This window comes from Mercenaria mercenaria, chromosome 3 (genome assembly GCF_021730395.1).
Source record: "Mercenaria mercenaria strain notata chromosome 3, MADL_Memer_1, whole genome shotgun sequence".
In the NCBI taxonomy this organism is placed as follows: domain Eukaryota; kingdom Metazoa; phylum Mollusca; class Bivalvia; order Venerida; family Veneridae; genus Mercenaria; species Mercenaria mercenaria.
The window spans coordinates 14,223,053-14,246,582 of NC_069363.1; the positions used below are offsets into that span (position 1 = coordinate 14,223,053).

A 23,530-nucleotide genomic window follows, 5' to 3' on the forward strand; every position below is an offset into this window, starting at 1 on the left:
TGAACTTATATAGTCCACATTGTATTGAGAGACCACACAAGGGACAGCTAAGAAGTGGTCTCTTAATGAATTTCAGTCAGATGAAAAGGAAAGTTATTTTTAACTGTTAATGTTAACTGTATTTATTAAGAACATACATGTATGGTTTCAAAATCTGTTTTAACATTGTGAACACTTTTCCAAGTCCACAAACCATGAAAATTATGACTGGATTGTTTGTCAGTTTGACTGATGCAAAGGTTAATTGCATTGCCACCTGCAAAACGTACTCGCTAATTACACAGATGAAGAAATGCCCGGTAGAATTTTGGTACCCGGTCGCTTAATAGATACTTTTGTTGAATATTTTACCTGTCGGGACTACATTAATGTGGTCGCTAGTCGTTTAATAAAAAAAATCGTTTAATGGAATGAATTTATATACTGAAAACGTTTGGTAGGTATTTTCACTGGTCGTTTAATACAAAAATCACTTAATAGAGGTGGTCACAAGTACGATGTTGACTGTATTGCTAATTGTATAATAATGTTTAGAAGAGGAGCTTTCAGCTCAAGTCTTAAATAAAATCTTCTTCCTATAAGGAAACTTTTAAAATTAGATCGAAATTGGCCTAGCAGTTTCTGACAAGAATATTCGTACAGTTCTCCCTAAATATGTTTATGAAAAAGTGACCCAAATCCCGATGGCCACAATGTTTTTAATGAATCAAACTTGCTAGAAAGTAACCACAAGAACAGTTGTTTGAAATTATTTTAAGATCTGCCTCGTTTGATGCCTATTTTTGGCTTTGGTAGCCCATTTCTGCAGGCAAAGCATCCAGGCTTCAAACAAATGGTTTGAAATTAAAGAAACTGATGACAGACATGAGACTGATGCTGGACAGCGAGTGATCACATTAGCTCATCTTAACCCTTTCCATGCTAAATTTCTATAATGAACTTGCCCATCTTACAATTTGGACAGTACCATTAACTGTTAAAAGGGGTGCTTACAAAAAAGATACTGACTGAATGGCGAACAGTGCAGATCATGATCAGACTGCATCCGTCATGATCTATACTGATCATAAAGGCAGACTCAATCGTGTCCAGCATTATAAGGGTTAAGCAAGATTTATTCTGGTAAGCTCAAATAATAAAGACAATATTTCAATGGCAGAAATAATTTTATTTTTGTTTTTTCCATAAAAATTTTAAGTTGATGACTTGTCATGACTTATAAACAATGATCACATGAGTCACACAAAACAATATGAATATCAAATACATGTACATTTATGTTCTAAAATTTACAAGTTTTTCTTGCTTCTCAACCTAACAATAAAAAGCATACAATACCTAGCCACTGACAAAATAGTATAAAGCAAAGAATATGTTAACAAAGAGAAGCAATGAAGTCAAAATTGGTCCTCAATGGCGTCTTAAGTTGTTTCCCTTATTTATGCAAGCAATGATGTGGGAAAAGTTTTCAATACATGTTGAATAGATTGCTTCAGCATTTTGAGTTAATTTCTCAAGATAAAAACAATGATCAGTTTCTATAAATCTTTAATAAATAATAAACAACAATGATTTTTTTCCCCAATACATTAATCTTACTTTGGCAAGATTTTCTTGTTCTTCATTTCATTTTTAAAAGATAATGATTACATGAGAATACAATCTCTCAGACAGCCTTAAAACCTTAGAAGCTTTATAAATGTAATTAAAAAAACTTTTAGTGGGAAAAAAATGAGACGTCCCAAACAAATGTTTCCAAAAAGTGGAACTATTTCAGCTTTCTATTCAATGTTTCATTTTCTTTTTTGTTTTCAACATCTAAGGTACTATGAAAACATTAAAACAGAAAGAATGGAACACTATAGAGGATGATTTCTGATGCTCAAGTGCTACTTTCCTGTTCTGTTCAGCAAATCTACACAAATACAGAAAGTACTAATTACCTATTAACTTAGTAGGTAATTTAAGACAAAGCTGTGATAGCCTCAAAAGGGGTACAGTCATCTACTGCTTTTCTTGGCTCATTTTCCCCCATTTCATATGTGTCATGAACATAGATGTTTGTTCTGTTTAGTTTTGAGTCACACCAACATCATACAGTCTTGAGGCAAAAGACCCAGACACCCTTCAAAACCATACTTTGTGCATGAGCCAGTACCCCTGGGCTGACACACTGAGAGCTTGATTGCTTCTTCACATAAAAGAATTGTACACTCTTAAGTTGGCTTTTAAACCTGAATCAATGAGGGGGAAGTAATTCGTGTAAGCTGGACAGGATTTTCCCATGTTTTCTCCAGTGGTGGAAAAACTTTTCTTGCCTACGTTGTGGGGAAAGTATCTAATTGTCTGACCATGTGCCTGGGATAGATATTCCCATCTTTCTTTCACGAAAACAGCGTGCTTTTAATTCAGTGACATCACATAGTACTAGCCCTATCATGACATCAAAATCTATACACATAACGTCAGGAAATATCATTGTGATCTATTCTGAAATGCGTAAATCCATATGCTACTTTAAAATAGTGCTTATTAAAAGCTGAGCTACATGCACATTTAAAGCCATTGTGAGGAAAGATACCATACAAACTGTACAACATATTCAAAGTGAGTAACATTAACAAGTCCCATTTATCACAGTAATACACACTTCAACACTGTATTTGAATATGGTGCATATGACACTGCACTTTATTATATACATAACAAGAGCTGTCACAGGAGACAGCATGCTCAACTAATTCGATGCTGGATAGTAAAACTGGGTACATCTGAGAAAACTGGAGCTGTCACTGGAGTCTTTAATGACTCCAATGGTGGAGGAAGATATTGCACAATATGTGTATAGCTCGAGTCTGTATCAAAAATATTTAGTAATAAGAGAGGTAAAGATAATGTGTATCAAAACACTATATAAGTATATTTCTAAGCAAACTTGTCAATATAAACCTCTCATATGGTTTAGATTTTTGGATGATATTTTCTTTATCTGGGAGCACAGTTTTGATAAGCTTCAGTCGTTCATAGAAAATTTAAATAGTTATCATCCGAGCATAAAGTTTACCAGTAGCATCTTTAGGGAAACCGTAACCTTTTTGGATGTTGAGATATATAAGAATGATGGCGGTATTATTTGTACAAAAGTTCATGAAAAACAAACTAATAGCCACCAGTATGTAGAATTTTCTTCTTCTCATCCTATGGCTTGTAAAAGGAGTATTCCTCTAAGTCAGGCAAAGCGTTACAGACGTCTTACCTCAGAGGATAATTCTTTTGTACAGGAACTGGAGAAATTAAAAACTTTTTTTATCAAAAGAAATTATCCCATGTCGATAATTGATAAGTGTTTTGATAAAATAAAGTCAATGTCTATGGATGATGCACTAATTAGTAGTAAAACAGATGGCACTTCCAATAACATAATTCCTTTTGTATGTACATACAATCCATCTCTACCTAACATTGGGGAGGTTTTGAATAAGTACTGGAATTTATTACAACTTTCTAATAGGCAAAGTGTTCAGTACCTTTCTAAATTCAAGCCTATTGTTGCTTACAAGAGACCTACTAGTTTAAATGATATTCTGGTTCATTCTTCTTTTACAAGACCTAGTAGGTATGGTCAAATTTCTAAATGTAATAGAGCTCGCTGCTCACATTGTTCAACTATAAATGAATCTAAATTTTTTACATCTTCTGCAACTTTGAAAAAAACTACAGTATTAGAAAGAGTCTTTCATGCAGTTCCAAAAATGTAATTTATGTTATCACATGTAAAAGGTGTAATTTTCAGTATGTTGGACAGACCAACTAGATGTGCTCTAAACGCATGAATAGTCATCGTTTTGATATCAACCATTATCCAGAATCTTTGACTAATGTTTCTGAACATTTTAATTCCAACCTTCACACAATTGATGACTTTTCATTCATGCCCATAGAACACATAAATGGTGATTGGAAACGTCTTCTGAGGGAGACTTACTGGATGCATGAGTTAGACACAGTTTGTCCAAATGGAATGAACTTAAAATATTTATACTAATAATTAATTTAAGATTTTTAATCTTTATGTTTTACATTTCTTACATTTTTCTCTGTATAATCAGTCAATTCTATAGACTACTTTTGATATATAAAATACAGTAATAAGCATTATAAATGTTCAAGTTTTTTCCAGACTTTTATTATCCTTTTTGCTATCTGCATTTTCTCTGGAAATAATGTATCTTCATAGATCCTTTACATTGTGCATTTCTGTATAATATGTATAATGTTTTTGAATGTTAAATTACGCCATGCTGTTGCACACATTTTGACGTCGTTGTTATGACGTCTTGTTCCACATGACGTCATCAACGTTATTGCTTGTAAACATTATACCCCTGATGAAGGCATTGAAAGCCGAAACTAGTTGGAAATAAATTAAAAACCAGTTTGAAGTTGTTCTTCCATTTTCAATTGTATTATAAGCAAAAAGGGGGCATAATCATATTGGTGCAAGAGTTATGCACCTTGTGTCATATGATGTGGGTGATGATGTGGAACAACTACTTCAAGTCTGAATCAAATCCATTTCGTAATAACTGAGATATAGTGAAAATGCATCAAATTTAACCTTAAACTAGAGATGCTTTTGAGAAAAGCGCATGTCTCCCACAACTGCCCCTCTGAAAAATGTTAGTTTCTCTAGATGTTTTAGACGAGTGGATCCAATTGGATGGTCTGGATGAGTGGATCCAATCAGTAATTCAAGGGCCATAAATCAAAAGTGCCTGGGCGGATTTGGCTTGTTATCGAATTTGGGTAAGGTCTTATGGCCAAACACATTTTGTTCAAGTTTGGTGAAGATCGGATGAGAAATGTTCGACTTAGAGAGCGGACAAGAGTAAACAGACGGATTTTTCGGTAATTCAAGGGCCGTAATTCTAAAATGCCTGGACCGATTTGGCTAGTTATCGAACTTGGCCGAGGTCTCATGGTCAAACACATTTTGTTCAAGTTTGGTGAAGATCGAATGACAAATGTTCGACTTAGAGTGCGGACAAGAGTAAAAAGGCCCAATTTTCGATAATTCAAGGGCCATAACTCCAAAAAGCCTGGACAGATTTGGCTAGTTATTGAACTTGGCCGAGATCTCATGGTCAAACACATTTTGTTCAAGTTTGGTGAAGATTAGATGAGAAATGTTTGATTAAGAGTGCGGACATGAGTAAAAAGGCCAATTTTTCGATAATTCAAGGGCCGTAACTCCAAAATGCCTGGACCGATCTGGCTAGTTATCGAACTTGGCCGAGGTCTTATGGTCAAACACATTTTGTTCAAGTTTGGTGAAAATCGGATGAGAAATGTTCGACTTAGAGTGCGGACAAGCTTTGTCACATTATTTTTATTTATTTAACACAGTATAGGTTATATGGCGCCAAACAGGACTACAAATTTTGGTTCCACATCTCATTTACATTGAAAAAAAAACATGAGGTATGGAATCAAAATTTGCACACCTGCTGGAATCACAGAGTTACTGCAAAACCAAGTGTTAAGACCCTATTAGTCGCCTCTTACAATCAAGCTTTGTGACAGACACACACACACACACAGACTGGAGTAAATCAATACGTCTCCCACACCACTCTGTGGTGGGATACATAGTTCTAAGTAAAAGGGGGCATAATTCATGAAAAATTGGTGCCAGAGTTATGCACCTTGTGTCATATGATGTGGGTGATAAGGTGGAACAACTATTTTAAGTTTGAATCAAATCCATTAAGTAATAACTGAGATATAGTGAAAGTGCATCAAAACTTTAACCTGAAATTCTAAGTAAAAAGGGGGGATAATTCCTGAAATGTTGGTGTGAAAGTTATGGCCCTTGTGCCATATGATGTGTTTGATGATGAGGAATAACTATTTTAAGTTTAAAACAAATCCATCAAGTAATTACAGAGATAAGGGGAAAAATAGAAAGTGTAAAACAACTTTAAGCAAGGTAGGGACTCGGAAAGACGCCGACGCATACGCCGGGGTGAGTAGGATAGCTCTCCATACACTTCGTATAATCGAGCTAAAAATGAATATAAAACCCTGTATTATATACCTATATAAATTCTGTAAAAAATCGGCTTGTATTTCACAATGAAATATGAACAGGCAGAAAAAATTCCATATTGTACCTTTTGTATTGTATGCTGCTGGACTAATTTCCTTAATATGCATGACCTAACAGAGTTCTATTAATAGTACACATAAAAAGTTCACTTAGTTTCATTTTAATATCAATAAATATTAAAGATTTCGTTCAATAACGGAACAACAAACAAAAAGGTGGAGGTATATAATAAAAAGGTCATTTGACAGTAGCCAGATTTTGCATTTTGTATTCGGCTCTCGTGGATTTTGCAAGGTCGGATCACATTTGGCGCTTGCGGGCCTCAAGAGATCCGATCTGGCAAAAATCCATGTGAACCGAATACAGCATCCCAGAACGAGCTACTGTTATAATTAACCAATTTTATTACATACCTGCATAAATTCTGATAAAATACAGCTTGTAAATATGAACAGAAAAATTTCCATATTGTACCTTTTGTATTGTATGTTGCCAGGCTACTTTTATTAAATATGCATAACATGACACAGTTCTATAAATAGTGCACACAAAACTTTACTCATTTCTATTTTAACATCTACAAACATTTAAGATTTCATTCGATAACAAAACAACAAACAAAACAAGAGGGTCATGATGACCCTGAATCGCTCACCTCAGTAATATGAGCCACTTGTTTCAAATGGCAAACTGATGCTAAAATATTAGAAAGTAGGTCACATTCATGGTCACTGAAATACAGTTTTAACATTGGTGTGCAAAACTGTACATGTCATCCATATTTCAAGGCTGTATCTTAAAAAACAAGAAAGTAGGTCAGTAGGTCAAGGTCACAGTCAAGTGATCCCTAATCGCTTGGGTCATCAGGTAATTACAATTTAACAGTCTAGGAAATACGACCTGATAATTTTCTAAGTATTTTTCCTATACAACTCATAATTTTAACAAGTGACAACCAGGGCAGAGCCTCTTTTCATCCTAGGGGCATAATTTGAATGAACTTGTTAGAGATCAACCAAGCAATGTTACATACCAAATATCAAATGCCTAGGCCTTGAACTTTCAGACAAGAAGATCTTTATTTTTTTTCCCTATATAAGTCTATGTAAACTTGTGACCCCCGGGGCGGGGCCTCTTTTCATCCCAGGGGCATAATTTGAACAATTTTGGCAGAGGACCACAAGGCAATGCTACTTACAAAATATCAAAGGCCTAGGTCATGTGGTTTTAGACAAGAAGATTTTTAAAGTTTTCTACTATATAAGTCTATGTAAAACTTGTGACCCCCAGGGCGGGGCCTCTTTTCACCCCAGGGGCTTAATTGATAGAGGACCATCAGATGATGTCACATGCCAAATATCAAGGCTCTATGACTTGCGGCTTTGGACAAGAAGATTTTTAAAGTTTTTCCTTTCAGTTGCTATGGCAACCAGAGTTCTGCATGGAATTAAATTCTTTGAACAATTTTGAAAGGGGACCTCCCAATGATCATTCCTGTGAAGTTTGTTGTAATTCTGCCCAGTGGTTTTCAAGAAGATTTTTTTTAGAAAATGTTGATGGACACACAACGGACGACGGACATTGAGCGGTCACAAAAGCTCACCATGAGACTTTGGCTTAGGTGAGCTAAATGGAAGTGTATAATAAAATGGTAATTACAACAGTAGCTAGATCTGGGATTTTGTATTCGGCTCTCATGGATTTTGCATGGACAGATCACACTCAGCACTTGGGCGCCTCGTGAAATTCGATCTGGCAAAATCCACTTGAGCATATGAGACCAAGCTACTATTATAATTACCCTACTGTATTCAACTCATCTGATACGTGAAATTTTTCATTGGTGGGACTATTTGCTTTAGTTGTGATGTCAAATATGATGTCAGAAGTGGTATAATGATGGACTAGTTTTGTTTTCAGCCTTATTTGTCTAATATCATAGTCAATTTTGGCCTATATAACACCAGAAGTAGGTATATATATATATGATAAAAGGGTTATCAAAGCAGTAACTTGAGATCTGCAATGATGCAATTGGCTCTCAATGATTTTGCTTGACCGGATCACTTGATGCAAGCACCTCAAGAAATCCAGACCTAGCAACTCGAGCTGAATAGAACTGTGCAGATGAAGGTACTGTTATAACAACCCTATTGTATTCCAGTAAAGTACATGACACTACACTGTATTCAAATTCCGTACATATAAAACTATATTGTACTAAGAAAGAGAATTTGCAATTCCTACTTGAATAAAACCACAGAAGAGACTTTCTATACATGTTTCTTTAAAACAAAATCATACTTTTTTTTGTAGCAGACAACATAATTATAACAAATGACTTGCAGGTGTTTTTTAACAACAACAACATTACACTTTATTTGTTTCCTTTAAGTTGGACTTTAAAACACTCAACCACATAATTATGTACTTCTCATCTTGATGAAAGACTTCGAGATTTTTCAAACTAAACAAAAATTTTTGTGTTAATTTCCAAACACTAGAAAACAAGTGGATTTTAATTTTTCTAGTCATGATCTGAGTTTATAGAATGTATGCTCTTGAAACATGTGAAGAAACTTTGAAAAACAGTAAATCTATTCAAGCACTGTTTCACAGAGAGAAAATTATTGTTATATTAAAGCAATAGACACTTTTTGGTTTATTTTCATTTTAATACATGGAGAAATTTAATTATTTTTTGGCTTATGAATTATTGCAGTTGAACCAGCCTCAGTTGCCAACTATATTAAGCAGCCATTTGCCTAAAGTAGCTAGTTAGCTCAATTCCAAAATCAACCTTTTGTTCTAATTCTAACTTGTCTTAAACATCCAACTACCGTAAGCATCCAGACTGTGTCACTCCCTTGTCTGGCTATTTAATATAGGTTTGACTTTAATAATAAATACAGAGGTTGCAATTTCATATTTGCACAGGTGTAAAATTTCCTTATATATTTTTAAGACATCCAATGCAATCTTCCACTGAAACAGTCGTATGTTTAGTACACATTAACATTGTGCTTAGCTATACTTGTTTTAGGTGTGTACTATTTTAAACCAAACTCACAGTGTTGTTTCTAAACTAGAATATGTTAATTTTATGTATATATAGATACTATGAAGTAACTGTTCATAGTTTTAAATATCAATTTGGATCTTACATACCTTTAAATAAGCATCAGATTCTGAAGAGCTAAAAATCGTAATATTGCAAGCTAGTTTTACTAATTCAACAGTACCTGTAAAAACATGACTTACACATTTAAATGTATAGATTTACCTGCAGCGAAAAATTAAATGCAAATTTTTGGGACAATTTACGCAGCAGTTTATGAAATTGTTATATATCATATATCACTACACATATGAAATCATAACCTCTTATTATGCTATTTCTGAAACTGGAAAAAGACCTGCCAGAAACTTGTCACTGCCTCATTTTTATAGAAAATGACCAACAATATTGGTAAATTCATTACAGTTTCTGAATATACATGTAATGAATTCATCTGTATAAAACTGCAAGAAGCAAATAACTTAATCGAAACTATTTCCCCAGAGTTAATAAAAATATGAAAAGGCTTAGCAAATCTAAACTTCAGAACTTTTTCACTTTCCAAATTAATACAATTTGCATGTAAAAGTAAAAAAACAGCATAAAAAAAAGCTCAATTAAACTTGGTACATATCCCTCCTAACAAATATGAAATCTTAGCACTTATAGAGTAAAAGTAGAAAAAACTGTTTGGACCATATCTTCTATACCTTATGATTTTTTAAAAATGATAACATTATATGCAAGTATGAAGCGGAGATCTTCAAGTTTTAGATGAATGTAATAAAATTTGCAATACAATCTAAAATACATACTATCACTATTTACACCATAAAATATAAATGGTCAAGTATTTACAGATTGACTTATTTTCATGGATTTCATATTTTCATCATCAGCTGGGTTGATGTTACAAGCAACTGTGATAGCCAGCTGTTATTGGTGCCAATCAGTAAGTGTTTCAATCAAATGTCATTAAACAAATATCTAGTCACCAAACAAGGTACCAGAAAATATATTTATCACAAAATATTCAGGATTTTATAACCAGGAAACATACTGTTTTTCATAGATCTGGCTTTATCAATAACAATGTGGTAAATCGATCAGGAATCAAGTCAAATTCAATTTATTTGCTACACGGGGAAACACAGGTGACAGCTTGATTTAAATTGTAAGGAACCCCAACAGGGTTCCAGTCGAACACTAATCTACGAAAATGAGACAAAAGCAAAATTTGATGTTGTCAAGTTTAACACTTGTTTGTTCATCATATTTCATCCTAAATATTTTCCTTATTGTGATCTGTTTAATGCCACAATGTTTTGTTTCATACTGCTTTTAAATAACCAGGGCTACAGATAATATGCATATTTGTGTTTTGAAATATGCTAAAAAAGACAAACTGAAAATCTAACTAGTGCATACTAGTATGCACTTAATGGGATCTGTACTTGACTCGATTAAAGTGCATACTATGTTGGGTTTTTTTAAAATCAAGCACATCTTTTATCTAGTCTAGTAAATCATAAACATGGGATCAACTTCAAAACTAAAAAGAAAGGTTTCATAAATTAACAGCTTCTTCTGTAACTTCTGCATCAACTATTCTAAAATATATAACAAGGGATGATATGACAGAAGTATCATGCATTTTGTTAAATGCACCATTGGTTGATAGTCGTACAAGCCACAAACAAAAACCAGAATGCAACATGAAAATTAACAAAATGTATTTGAAAAGGCAAAAGCTGCGAAGTAGTCATCACTTGTGGGGAGCTGTTGCAGTCATTAGCAGCTAAAGATTAATTAAGTAATAATGAAATACAGGGACACCCTTAAAAGAACTGAGAAAGCTGCATTTTGAAATACAATATGAAGAAAAATAAGTTGGGGGTAAAATACCCATGCACCCAAAATCTTATCTGAAGCTCTGAAATTACAATAACATTTTATGCAAAATGACACTTTTCATTTTATAAAACATGCTGTCATACTATCAAGCTAAATGCCAGACTAACTGCAGACTGGTAAAACCCTGCTGGAGATGCTTTACACATGACCAAATACATGTATTAACATACTCCCATCATATAAAATCCATGATAATTAAGTCCAATAAATATATTTTTTTAACACACTGACTGCTACAGGGGATTACACTAACACAATAATGTTGTGAACACTTGTTTTAAATACAAACTGGAAGTAGATCATACAAAACAAACTTGTTCTCTAAAAGAATCACAAGATCATTTCTCCTTACTTTAAAAAACAAGAGGACCATGATGGTCCTGAATCGCTCATCTCTTCCCACATGACCCAGTTTTGAGTATGAAGTCGTTTTTTCTATTATTTGATATAGTGACCTAGTTTTTGAGCTCATGTGACCCAGTTTTGAACTTGACCTAGATATTATCAAGATAAAAATTCTGACCAATTTTCATGAAGATCCATTGAAAAATATGGTCTCTATAGAGGTCACAAGGTTTTTCTTTTATTTGACCTAGTTTTCGAAGGTATGTGACCCTGTTTTGAACTTTATCTAGATATCATCAAGGTGAAAATTCTCACTAATTTTCATGAAGATCTCATGAAAAATATGGCCTCTAGAGAGGTCACAAGGTTTTTCTATTTTTATAACTACTGGCCTAGTTTTTGACCGCACGTGACCCAGTTTCGAAACTGACCTAGATTTCATCAAGGTGAACATTCAGATCAATTTTCATGAAGATTCATTGAAAAATATGGCCTTTAGAGAGGTCACAAGGTTTTTCTATTATTTGACCTACTGACTTAGTTTTTGATGGCACATGACCCACTTTCAAACTTGACCTAGATATCATCAAGATGAACATTCAGACCAACTTTCATACAGATCCCATGAAAAATATGGCCTCTAGAGAGGTCATAAGGTTTTTCTATTATATGACCTACTGACCTAGTTTTTGACGGCATGTGCATTGTCGAACTTGACCTAGATATCATCAAGAAAGACCATTCTGACCAATTTTCATGCAGATCTCATGAAACATATGGCATCAGGAGGTCACAAGGTTTTTCTAGTTTTAGACCTACTGACCTAGTTTTTGATCGCACGTGACCCAGTTTCGAAACTGATCTAGATATCATCAAGATGAACATTCAGACCAACTTTCATACAGATCCATTGAAAAATATGGCCTTTAGAGAGGTCACAAGGTTTTTCTATTATTTGACCTACTGACCTAGTTTTTGAAGGCACGTGACCCAGTTTCGAACTTGACCTAGATATCATCAAGGTGAACGTTCTGACCAACTTTCATGAAGATCTTGTGAAATATATGGCCTCTAGAGAGGTCACAAGGTATTTCTATTTTTAGACCTACTGACCTAGTTTTTGACCGCACGTGACCCAGTTTCGAACTTGGCCTAGATATCATCAAGATGAACATTCTGACCAATTTTCATGCAGATCTCATGAAACATATGGCCTCTAGAGAGGTCACAAGGTTTTTCTATTTTTAGACCTACTGACCTAGTTTTTGATGGCATGTGACCCAGTTTCGAACTTGATCTAGATATCATCAAGATGAACATTCTGACCAACTTTCATAATGATCCCATGAAAAATGTGACCTCTATAGTGGTCACAAGCAAAAGTTTAGGGACGCACACACGGACGACGGACACCGCGCGATCACAAAAGCTCACCTTGTCACTTTGTGACAGGTGAGCTAAAAAAACAACAAAAACTTAACAGACTGTAACAGTTACAATCACAGTGTTAAATATAACTTTTTAATTATTAGTGCCATTTATTAACAAAAAAAATACAACTAAGCAATGAAAATACATGTATCATTACATGCAGAACTAATACAGTAAAGGGTGGGCGGCTTTTACAATTTACAACGTAAACTCACCAAGCTATGTCCGGCAAAAAAAGATCAGCTGGTAATGCAGTAATGTGCGGGATACAAACAGACATTCAAGCTCAATATTGCTCCCCTCTTATTTAAGAGGTTTCCAATTCAATTAAATAAAAAAAAAAAAAAAAAATGCTGAAATATTTTCTCTTTGATACTGTTACAGAAAATACCTGAAAAATGGTCTGAGAACTAAAATTGAAAACAATTAATACCAATCAATCAACTGAGCAAACATGATTATTTTAAGCAAAACTAAAAAGATTTTCAGAATTAGTATCAAAAGCATTTGTTTCAAAATTCAAAAATTAAAGAAATTGTTCTTACATTCGCAGCATTCATTCAACATTTTTTTTCAGTGCCACAATCACATCAATTAATATTACTTTTGTTTTTCCCAACTATTTAACAACATTTCATTTACAACATGATCATGTCATAAAAATAAATACATCTGCAATTTTCAAGAGGGCTGCATCAGTTCAAAGATGTTCTTGACGCCTGCCTTTATAGAACTGTCCGTATCATCCGTAGAGTCCACTGCTTCAGACCTATCTTTCAAACTTTTCTCCAAACTTTGTTCAGTAAGTGCCACTTTTTCAGATTTATTTGATAAATTATCTTCACTTTTATTTCTAGTTTCCCTTTGTTTATCTATTGCTAAAACATGACCATTAGTTTTTTCACTAGTGTTTTCAACAAGTTTGTTTTCTATTCCTTCACTGACTAGTTTGTCACTAAGATTTAGTTCAGAGAGAAAACGCTTTTTAGAGTTTTCTGGCCGTGATGGTTTCCTACCAGGCCTTCCTCTCTTCCCAGATCTGGCTTTTGTATCACACACAAACGTAGAATTCTGACTATTTTGCAACTTTTCCTGCACAAACAACGTTCTTTTTTCATCAGCACTTCTCTTTCGCAGCCGACAATCTCTTGGCCGCCTTGTTCGCTGAGCATTTTCAGTCTGTCTTGCCATCTTTTTCAATGAGCTGATACTATTTAAAACTTCTTCTGCACTTTTCCATGTCTCTTTAGTTTTATCTTCCTCAAGACTAAAGACATCTTTCATTAAAGACTCCCGTTGGGACTTGATTTCTTGCTCAAACAAATCTGAACACTTGACAATAAGCGGTTCCCTTTCTTCAGCTTTTATTTCATTTTTCATCCCCAAGAAGTTCACTTTTACTGTATCATCTTCCTTTATTATTGGTGCTTGAATAACATTTATTTCATTTAAAGGTACATGATGCCATTTGTCTGAGATCTCTTCTTCCAGCATTTCATTTTCAGATTCTCTATCTGCAGGATTGTCTTGAGAGTTTGCTTCAAGCATTAAATCTAACAAGAATTCTAAATTATCAATATTCTTGTAAAAATAGTTTTTGAACTCTAATTTTGGATAGAAAAATTTAGTCAGTTTAATTATCTGATTATGAAGCTTCTGTAAACAGTAACTAGGACTTCGGCACAATGACACTCTTGCTGCATTGAGATCTAGAGTAATTGTGATTTCACTTTGAACACCTGGATCTGAGTCCACTTCAGGACCATAATATTCCACATTATCAAATGGCTCTGCATGATCTAAAACATCAAGATGCACAACAGGATTAACATTTATCATGTCTATTTCACTCTGGGTACTATAATGAGCAGATGCTACCTGTGCAGTGATAGATTCCTGAGTATAGACCAAAGATGATTCAGAAACAGCTGATGGATGAGAAATTACACTTTCATAAACACTTTCTTCCATAGGCTCATCATAGTCATTCAGTGTGTTATTTTCAAACTTTAAACTAGTGCTACTTGAAGTAGAAGCCGCCAATGAAGTTTGATTGAAAAGTGAAGATTGCTGCCATGAAATCCCTGCATCAATTTCCTTCCCAGCAGTGTTAATTTCGTACTTATCTTCTGTGTGCTCTGAACTTTTACCGAGATCAACAGTTATTTGTGACTTATGTTTGACTGTTTGAACAAGACATGCCTCAGTAGGGCTTCTATCATCCCCACTTGCATTAATAAGGTCTATCTCACTAGTTCTTGTTGCTGACCCTGAAGCTGTAAAAGGCATTTCTATGTTACTTGCAGGACATGACTCAAACTGATTCTCAACATCTTTTTTCAAGAAATTTACTGAATGTGATATCGAACTGAATGGTATCTCGGGTTTATCTTCCAAACCATTGAGTACATCATCAATAAGTGATTCAAAATCCTCAGTCCCAATGTTTGAATGAGTTATCATTTCAGCACATTCTGGGAAGAGAGTCAGAAACAATGTGTGAATTTTCTCCTGCAACCGAAGTAATTTAAGGGTGCTTCTTACAAACTGTTTATGCCTTCTTGGCAATTTATAAGCATCGTTACGAGAAACAGAGTGTTGATCTCCACCATGACCTCTGAAACTTTTCCTTGGCGAACCTAAGCAACAGGGACAAGAACTCTTTCTACCCTTTTTAGTCCTTCTACTTCTTGAACTTTGAGATTCAGAATCAAGTTTATCAGTCTCACTACATTTACTTTCATTATCACTATCTGAACTTTCGCTACCATTTAATGTTCTCTTTTTCACACGTACACAAGTCCTAGATTCACGCCTTTTTCTTGGAGCGTTTTCAAAGTCCTCATCTGAATCCGCAAAAGGATTGAAATCTGGATCAGAACCTGGATGGCTACTTAACAAATCAATAGTTTCTGCATCAGAACTTTCATCTGAATATTCATAGTCACTTCCAATTTTTCTCTTTTCTGATTTAAATTTTCCTACAGTTCGCTTTGCAGTCTGCCTCCTTCTGTACGTAGGGTCATGTCCCATTTTCTCACATTTTACAGGTTTCTCCTTTGCACACTTTTTAGTCTGTGACATACTAAAATTAATCTCATGTTTTGGTTGAAGACTAGATAAATTTTCCAACTGAAATACATCATCTACATCAAGTGAATTTGTGTCCTCATCTTTTGATACATCAATCTTTTTATTTATCTCTGCTAAGTTCTCACTTAAGTCATTCATAACATCTTCTGCATTCTCGCTTTCGTTTTCCCGACGGTTTTCTTTAGTAGCACCATCACTAAAAATTGTTAGCCACGACAAACTGTCAGATTTCTCTACTTTACTTTTCTTTTCAATTTCAGGTATATTTACATCTTTATTACATTCAAGTTCAGTATTTTGCCCTAATTTATCACCAGTTTTAACAGAAGATTTCTTTTCTGACAAACTCTTTGACTGACTGCGAAGTTTCTTTCCCAACTTTTTGCCAATTTTATTGCTCTTCAGTATCTCTGCATCCCCTTCAATATTTGACCTGGATTGTACTTCGTCATCAGTCCCTAAGCTGATCTTTATCTCATTATTATCATTTTTGTTTGCTTTACTTGCCATCTCATCATTTCTGTTATCTATTTTCTCATTTTCATTACTATCAGACTCTTTAGCATTTTCAATGTGTTTCTCATTCTTCTCTGATACTGTCTGTTTTTCAGCATCCTTTTTCTCTTCTGACTTGTTTGAACTCAAAGTGTTAGAAATGAAGGACAAAAACTGCTGTTGATACAAATCAAATGACAATGCAGGTTTCTGAGATTTTTTCACAGGTGAGCAAACCTTCACGTCATCATCAATTATGTCTCCTGAAAGGTCCTGCAAACTGTCCTCTTCATCAAGACCAATTGTACATAATTTACTGACAGAGGTTTTACTGGGTAAAATCACTGCTTCTTTCACAATATTGCTTTTTTCAACCTTCAATGGCATTTCTAAATCTATCTCACTAAGTTCTGACTTATTATCTAGTGTATTAGCACTACAACTTTGCTTAACAATACTTTCTGAACTGTCAACTGTATCAGTAAGCATATTTTCAGCTGTACTTATGCTAGGAACAGACATCTGTGTTTTGAAGCAAGGTTTCTTTGGAATCGGTTCAGATTTTCCATCTGCTGATAAAGCTCTTTTCTTAAACAATGGCTTTTTATTCTGTAAAGTCTTGTCATCATTTGTAGCACATAAGCTTTCATTAGACTGCTGCGAAGTTTCCTTGGTTGTTAATGAGGATGAAGAATTTGTGATATCTTTAATGGCTGATTTCTTGCTTTTAAATAATGGCTTCTTCCTAATTTGTTTGTTAGATTCATTTTGACAAGGCGTAGACGTGGCACACTTGTCTGATGCGAAACTTCTAGTATCGTCTTTATCTATTACAACAACAACAGGAGCCCCAGCTGTTTCAACCATGTCATCATTTTTCACACAAGCTTCTTCTTGTCTACTTTCCTCATTCAGTGACTCATTATCATCATAACTTTTAGCTTGATAAGAGTTTTCAACTTTGTAACCTTGTTTCTTTCTGTCACTGTCTAAATCTGATTTTTCATCTGCTTTATTTTCAGCGTAAGTTATAGCACTTTCTGATTTTTTAAATTCAGCACATTTTGGATTTTCAGGTTTATGTGGTGATATTGACTGATTACGCTTTCCTTTCTGTGGTGAGGCTATGGTCTCCATCCCAGATTTTTGTTCTGACTTTGACTGATCTTTTGGTCTTAATTTCAGTTTCAATCTACTCTTTCCTTCCTCTGAATTGTTTTGGTTTCTACCAAAAGTTATTATCATTATATCGCTGTCTTCACCATCACTCTTTTCATGTTCCAGACAATCACTATCATCTTTGATTTTGCAATCTTTTGACTTTTCATTGTGATACTCCTGTTTTGAATTTGCAAGCTGCTCTGAACTTACAGTACTATTATTATGATCACTCACTTCTGGTGACAGTATGTTACATTTAACTGGTGAAATAGGCATTTCAAATGGAGAATGAGGATTTGATGGGTTACACCTACATTTTCCAGGTGATCGTGTATTGTTGTTAGTTTCCATAATAATTCCACCACATTTATGACACATACTGTGCTCTGCTCTATTCATACCTTCTGTTAGAGGTGAATCAAGAGACAAAAGAGAGTCCTCTGTATTGAAATATGTTGGAGAATTATCTTCCATGACGACAGACCTTACAGAGTTACCATTACTTCTATTGCACGATGAGCTACTTAATACTTCAATTCCAGAATCATTGACATTGTTCATTCCTCCATCACTTTCTTTGTCATATGTTGGTAACAATTCAAGTATATCCGAATCTTCACCAGAAGCTTCCCCCTTCACTTTCAAACTGTTAACTGGGATATCCAAGTATTTCGATGCATTGTATGCACAAGCTTCTTCTAAAGTGGACTCTATTCTGGCAGGTTTTTGGGGAGACAATTTCAGCTTTAGAATGTCATTTGGTCTGTCTCGAGGACTTGCTAGTACTTTCCATATTCCAACATCATTTAAGCTTTCGAACACGTTATCTCTCTTCTTTGGTTTCACAGCCGGAAGCTGCTCTGCTAGGAATTTACCAGTTTTATCTTTAGTTATTACAATACCATTTCTTACTTTTGATTCACCAAGGTCTTTTTGAATATGTGGACTCTGGTCACCAATACCCAAACTTTCCATGGTATCAATGTCAGTTCCATTTGATGTTCTCTTCTCGAGTTTAAGACTTGATCTACTGTCACTTTTCTCAAGTACTTTGTAAGTCTCTCCTTTACTAGGACTCACAGTAAGATCAGGACAAGCTTTTATAGTCAACTTCAACTCACTTTTCTGTTCTCCAAGTTTATATTCTGTATTCAGCCCATTAATTTTTTCTGTTTGCTTTGATTTACTCTCACCGTTTCTTTTATCCTTTACGTTCACCATACCTTTTTTAATTGACAAAATTATCCCTTTCTTTCCTTGCTTTTTATCATCTTTCCTACGTTTCTTTTTAGATTTTTTCTTTGGCAGTTTCTTTTTACTTTCACGAGTATTTGGAGACTTTTTAGACGGAGATATAATAGTCATACTTTTCCCAAGAGTAATCTTGAGGAGAATTTTAGAATCATCACCATTTTCAACATCCGATGCCTTATATTTTGACTTCTTGTGCTTTCCTTTCAAAAACTGCTGACACTGCAAGCGTCTTGACTTAATAATTTTAGAGTGTTGTTCATATATGTGATTTGCTAGGGAAATAATACGCAGAAAGGTGGCTGAACAAACATGGCACTTGTGTACCCGACGGCGGTGGGGCTGGCACTTATGATGGTCTAGATGACTCTGCCTGAGAAATCTCACTCGACAAACTCGACAATGGTAGCGTCTATGATCTATGTGAATTCGTTGATGTATCTGTAGTTGACTCAGGATTGGGAATGACTGAAAAAGAAGATGCAAATTGAGATTTTTAAGATGCCGACAGAGATTTGTATCAAATTTAACACTATATTTATGTGCCCTGCAGTTTACAACAAGAGTGCCAGAATGTCGCAATATAAACCCGTCACAGCAAATTTCTTTACACTAGCACCTGTATTTGGTTTAAACAATATTTTATTAATCACAATTCATTTACAACATGTACATATATCAAAAAGGCATACAGGATTGAGTAGGAAGCTGAAAGCTTATTTGAAACTCTCTCCTTATACTCTCTCCTGTATTTGCAAATGGAATTCTGATTTTGTGGTTGTTTAGTAATTATTGTAATTCTTTTGTTTTTCTAAGTCCACAAAAAAACTCCTTACGAGGTAGAGATACCTTAAAATACACCTAAAATTTGAAAGTAACATCTATGTTGTACCACAGAAAAGCGGTCTTGGTTTTTCCCTACAGTCAATTATAAAAAAGTTACAAAATAAGTTATTTATTGTAACAAGTAAGGGAAGTTAATCTTTAAAACAAGAGGGCCATGTTGGCCCTATATCGCTCACCTGAGTAGAGTTGCTTGCTTGAACAAATTTCTTAGCTAAAGCTTTAAGATCTAGGCCTTCTGATTTATTTTTAGCAAATTTATGAAGATTTCCCTATGCACAATCAAGTAACCCTGGGGCTGGGTCAATTTGATCCTGGGGGGTCAAGATTTGAACAAATTTTGTAGAGGTCCACTAGGCAATGCTACATAATTATCAAATATCTAAGATCTAGGCCTTCTGGTTTATTTTTTTGAAAATTTTTGAAGATTTTCATATGTAAAATCAAGTGACCCCTGGGGCGGGGGTCAATTTTGACCCCGGGGGTCATGATTTGAACAAATGTTGTAGAGGTCCATTAGGCCATGCTACATGTGAAATATCTAAGCTCTAGGCCTTCTGGTTTATTTTTAGAAAATTTTTGAAGATTTTCATATGTAAAATCAAGTGACCCATAGGGCGGGGTCAATTTTGACCCCGGGGTCATGATTTGAACAACTTTAGTAGAGGTCCATTAGGCAATGCTACATGTCAAATATCTAAGCTCTAGGGCTTCTGGTTTTTGAGAAGAAGATTTTCCTATGTAAAATCAAGTGACCCCAGCAGCGGGGCCAATTTTCACCTGAGGGTCATGATTTAAACAAATTTTGTAGAGGTCCACTAGGCAATGCTACATGTGAAATATCTAAGCTCTAGGCCTTCTGGTTTATTTTTAGAATTTTTTTGAAGAATGTATAATCAAACGACCCCTAGGGCAGGGTCAATTTTGACCCCGGGGTCATGATTTGAACAACTTTAGTAGAGGTCCACTAGGTACATGTAAAATATCTAAGCTCCAGGGCTTATGCTTTTTGAGAAGAAGATTTTTTATGATTTTCCTTTGTACAATCAAGTAACCCCTGGGGTGGGGTCAATTTTGACCCTGGGGTCATGATTTGAACAAACTTGGTAGTGGTCCACTAGGCAATGCTTCACACCATATATCTAAGCTCTTGGGCTTCTGGTTTTTGAGAAGAAGATTTTTTAAGATTTTCCTATGTAAAATCAAGTGACCCCTGGGGCGGGGTCAATTTTGACCCCGGGGGTCATGATTTAAACAAATTTTGTAGAGGTTCACAAGGCAATGCTACATGTGAAATATCTAAGCTCTAGGACTTCTGGTTTATTTTTAGAAAAATTTTGAAGATTTTCCTATATAAATCAAGTGACCCCTAGGGCGGGGTCAATTTTTGACCCGGGGTCACAATTTGAACAATTTTAGTAGAGGTCCACTAGGCAATGCTACATGTCAAATATCTAAGCTCTAGGGCTTCTGGTTTTTGAGAAGAAGATTTTTTAAGATTTTCCTATGTAAAATCAAGTGACCCCTGGGGTGGGGTCAAATTTGACCCCAGGATCATGATTTGAACAAATCTGGTAGAGGTCCACTAGACAATTCTTCAAACCAAATATCTAAGTTCTAGGGCTTCTGGTTTTTGAGAAGAAGTTTTTCCTTTTGGTTGCCATGGCAACCAGAGTTCTGCATGGAATTTTTGTAGAGCTTCACCCAAGGAACATTCCTGTGAAGTTTGGATGAAATTGGCCTAGCGGTTTATGAGGAGATGTCATAGTGTGACCTAGTTTTTGAGCTCAAGTGACCCAGTTTTGAACCTGACCTAGATATCATCAAGATAAAAATTCTGACTAATTTTCATGAAGACCCACTGAAAAGTATGGCCTCTAGAAAGGTCACAAGGTTTTTCTATTATTTGACCTAATGACTTAGTTTTTGAAAGCGAGTGACCAAGTTTTGAACCTGACCTAGATATCATCACGGTGAACATTCTAACCATTTTCATGAAGATCTCATGAAAAATATGGCCTCTAAAGAGGTCACAAGGTTTTTCTATTTTTAGACCTACTGACCTAGTTTTTGATTGCACATGACCCAGTTTCGAACTTGACCTAGATATCATCAAGATGAACATTCAGACCAACTTTCATACAGATCCCATGAAAAATATGGCCTCTAGAGAAGTCACAAGGTTTTTCTATTATTTGACCTAATGACCTAGTTTTTGAAGGCATGTGACCCAGTTTCGAATTTGAACTAGATATCATCAAGGTGACTATTCTGACCAATTTTCATGAAGATCCATTGAAAAGTATGGCCTCTAGCGAGGTTACAAGGTTTTTCTTTTTTTAGACCTACTGACCTAGTTTTGACCGCACGTGACCCAGTTTAGAACTTGCTCTAGAAAACATCAAGATGAACATTCTGACCAATTTTCATGAAGATCCATTGAAAAATATGGCCTCTAGAGAGGTCACAAGGTTTCTCTTTTTTTAGACCTACTGACCTAGTTTTGGACCGCAAGTGACCCAGTTTCGAATCTGACCCAGATATCATCACAGTGTTCCCCCACTCCCCTCCCTGACTTTGGGAATGGGGCCGGGGCCTTTACAATGTCACATTTAAGAGAGAAAATGGCCATAATTTATCATTATGCATTAATTTAGCAAACTGTCTATGTTTCAAATGTTTATAGTTTTAAAAAGTTGGAAAAAAAGAAAACATAATTAACTTCGGGAATTTTAGCCTTGAAATTGGGAAAAAAAACAAGACTATTTTCCATTGGGAGTGGGGCCCCATTTCGGACCCAAAAAAAAAAACACTGCATCAAGATGAACATTCTGACCAACTTTCATAAAGACCCTATGAAAAATTTGACCTCCAGAGTGGTCACAAGCAAAAGTTTACACATGCACGCACGGACAACGGACGCCGCGCGATCACAAAAGCTCACCTTGTCACTTTGTGACAGGTGAGCTTAAAAATGTCAAGAGCTGAAAAAAATATCATCAAAAATTTGCTTTACCTAGCGTAAAACACGTGTTTGTTTATTGACAAAGACGTGCGAGATCAGGGCTTTTTCAGGGGGTTTTAGGAAAAAGGCCCCTGGTCAAATTGGGAATTTTTAATGCGGTAAATTGTCAAAATTGGGAATATGTATCGAAAAAAAATCAAATGATTCTTTAACATATAATTATCAAGTTTTGCTGGAAAACATTCAAATGAATTACAAGTACAAAGAAATTTTGAGAATTATTTTTTTTTAGGATTGTTTTCCAATAATGCCAAAAAAATACAGTAACTCTTCATTTGTCATCTTGAAAACTTTTGTTTACAGTTTGTTTTCACCATAATAATAACTTAATTTTCCAACAAGAGTGCAAGAATGTCACAATATACGCCCGTCACAGCAAATTTCTTTACTCTAGCACCTGTATTTGCAAATGGAATTTTAATTTTGTGGTTGTTTAGTAATAACTAAGTGTTTTGTTTTTCTAAGTCCACAAAAAAACTCCTTACCAGGTAGAGATACCTTAAAATACACCTAAAATTGGAAAGTAACATCTATGTTGTACCACAGAAAAGTGGTCTTGGTTTTTCCCTACGGTCAATTATAAAAAAGTTACAATATAAGTTATTTATAGTAACAACTAAGGGAAGTTAATCTTAAAAAAAAAAAAAAAAAAAAAAAAAAAAAAAAAAAAAAATCAAAAAAAAAAAATTGTAAGTCCTCACAAAAATCTTTACCAGGTAGAGACTGGTCAAAATACACCTCAAAATTGGATGTAGCATGCATGTTGTACTACAGAAAAGTGGTCTCGATTTTTCCCTACGACTAG

General features: G+C 34.9%; 1 protein-coding gene across 1 annotated transcript in view; it reads right to left on the bottom strand.

The window, feature by feature from the left end:
• Nucleotides 1-1,147: 1,147 nt before the first annotated feature.
• LOC123525400 (uncharacterized) overlaps nt 1,148-23,530 on the bottom strand; it is a 31,789-nt gene continuing 9,406 nt past the window's right edge. Inside the window, exon 3 of the mRNA XM_045304420.2 lies at nt 1,148-19,325. Coding sequence (XP_045160355.2) covers nt 13,539-19,325 — 5,787 coding nt within the window. The 3' untranslated portion in view covers nt 1,148-13,538. The remainder of the gene's footprint in view (nt 19,326-23,530) is intronic.